Source organism: Lipotes vexillifer, unplaced genomic scaffold (genome assembly GCF_000442215.2).
Source record: "Lipotes vexillifer unplaced genomic scaffold, Lipotes_vexillifer_v1.1 scaffold182, whole genome shotgun sequence".
NCBI classification, from domain to species: Eukaryota; Metazoa; Chordata; class Mammalia; order Artiodactyla; family Lipotidae; genus Lipotes; species Lipotes vexillifer.
The window spans coordinates 5950801-5952114 of NW_006798798.1; the positions used below are offsets into that span (position 1 = coordinate 5950801).

General features: G+C 60.2%; 1 protein-coding gene across 1 annotated transcript in view; it reads right to left on the minus strand.

The window, feature by feature from the left end:
• PRODH2 (proline dehydrogenase 2) overlaps nt 1-1314 on the minus strand; it is a 12291-nt gene that overhangs the window by 4161 nt on the left and 6816 nt on the right. The window contains exons 6-8 of the mRNA XM_007471010.1: nt 1152-1232; nt 910-1065; nt 642-808 (exon numbers count right to left, since the gene is read on the minus strand). Coding sequence (XP_007471072.1) covers nt 642-808; nt 910-1065; nt 1152-1232 — 404 coding nt within the window. The remainder of the gene's footprint in view (nt 1-641; nt 809-909; nt 1066-1151; nt 1233-1314) is intronic.

The window sequence follows — 1314 nt, forward strand, 5'->3', positions numbered from 1 at the left end:
GCCCTGCCCTCCTGGGCCCACGCTCCCGTGGGCGAGACGAATAATGAACAACCGAATGTGGAACCTCAACTGCTGATAAGTGCCAGAAGAAAAATAAATCTAAGAAGTGAGTGGGTGTGGAGAGTTCTAGTTTTTGTTAGGGAGGGCAGGAAGGTCCCCTGAGAAGGTTCCAACAAGTAAAGATCTAAGGAGGTGAGGGATTGAGCCACACCACTGTCTGGAGGAAGAAGGTTCTGGGCAGTGGGAACAGGAAGTGCAAAGGCCCTGGGGGTCATCAAGGAGGCCAATGTGGCTAGAGTGAAGTGAGCGAGGGGACAGGATTGCAGGCCACTGCAAGGATCTGGGGTTTATCAAGGGTGCACTGGGAGCCATGGGAGGATTTTGAACTGAGGAGGGACAAGATTTGAGGCAGGCTCCCTCTGGCTGCATGTGGGGACCGAATGGGGAGGGGGGATAGAGAAGGGAGCAGGAAGCCCAAGGGGGGAGGCTGTCTTCAGGTGGGAAGTGACGGTGTCCTGGACTGGGGAGAGGGAGTGTTGTGTAGACCCACACAGGACGCTCAGCACCCTGGGGAGTGAGCTCTAATGAAAGGTTAGATGCTAACATTATTTGTCTCAGAGGCCAGCCTGCCCCAGTCCCACCTCTGACTGGTAGCCTTGTAGTCAGGCTGAGTGGGATCTTCGGTACCCTGGAGCCGGGCCACCTCTCTCTCCTTGTCCAGATACGCCCCTCGTACCAACTTCACCCCGAAGGCCAGGCCAGCCCTGTCTGCGGCCTCAGCATCCCGCCTCAGCTGCTCGTAGGTGTCCTGGCAGAGCACAGGGGCAGCTTCGGGTCAAGGTGCTGGGACCCCGGCCTGCGGTCCCCTCCCCCGGACCACCCCCCACCCGCCCCAAGTGCACCACACACCTTCAGATAGGCCTGGTAAGTGTTCCATACCCAGGGCCCGCCTTCCCTGGGGCTGTTCCAGCGAGTGGCCAGAGCGGCCACCAGCAGAGAGAGTGCAGGGTTCAGGGAGGTGTACTCAGCATCCACGAGGAGCCTCACGTGCTGGGCCCGGGCGTGCTGAGGGTGAGAGAGACTGTGGTCGGGCCCCCAGGAGTGACCAGCAAGCAGGTGCAATGGAGCCAGACCGTGGCCGCAGGTGTTACCTGTACCACCCGGTGCAAACGGCTCAAGGAGGCCTGGAGATGCCGGGTTTGCTCGACATTGAGGCAGGAGACATGGAGGTCCTGTGGGGGGCGGGGGTGGCAAGAGCAGTTCAGGGCTACTGGACCCTTCCAGAGCCTAAGTCTTCTCTCCCCCATCAGCAGG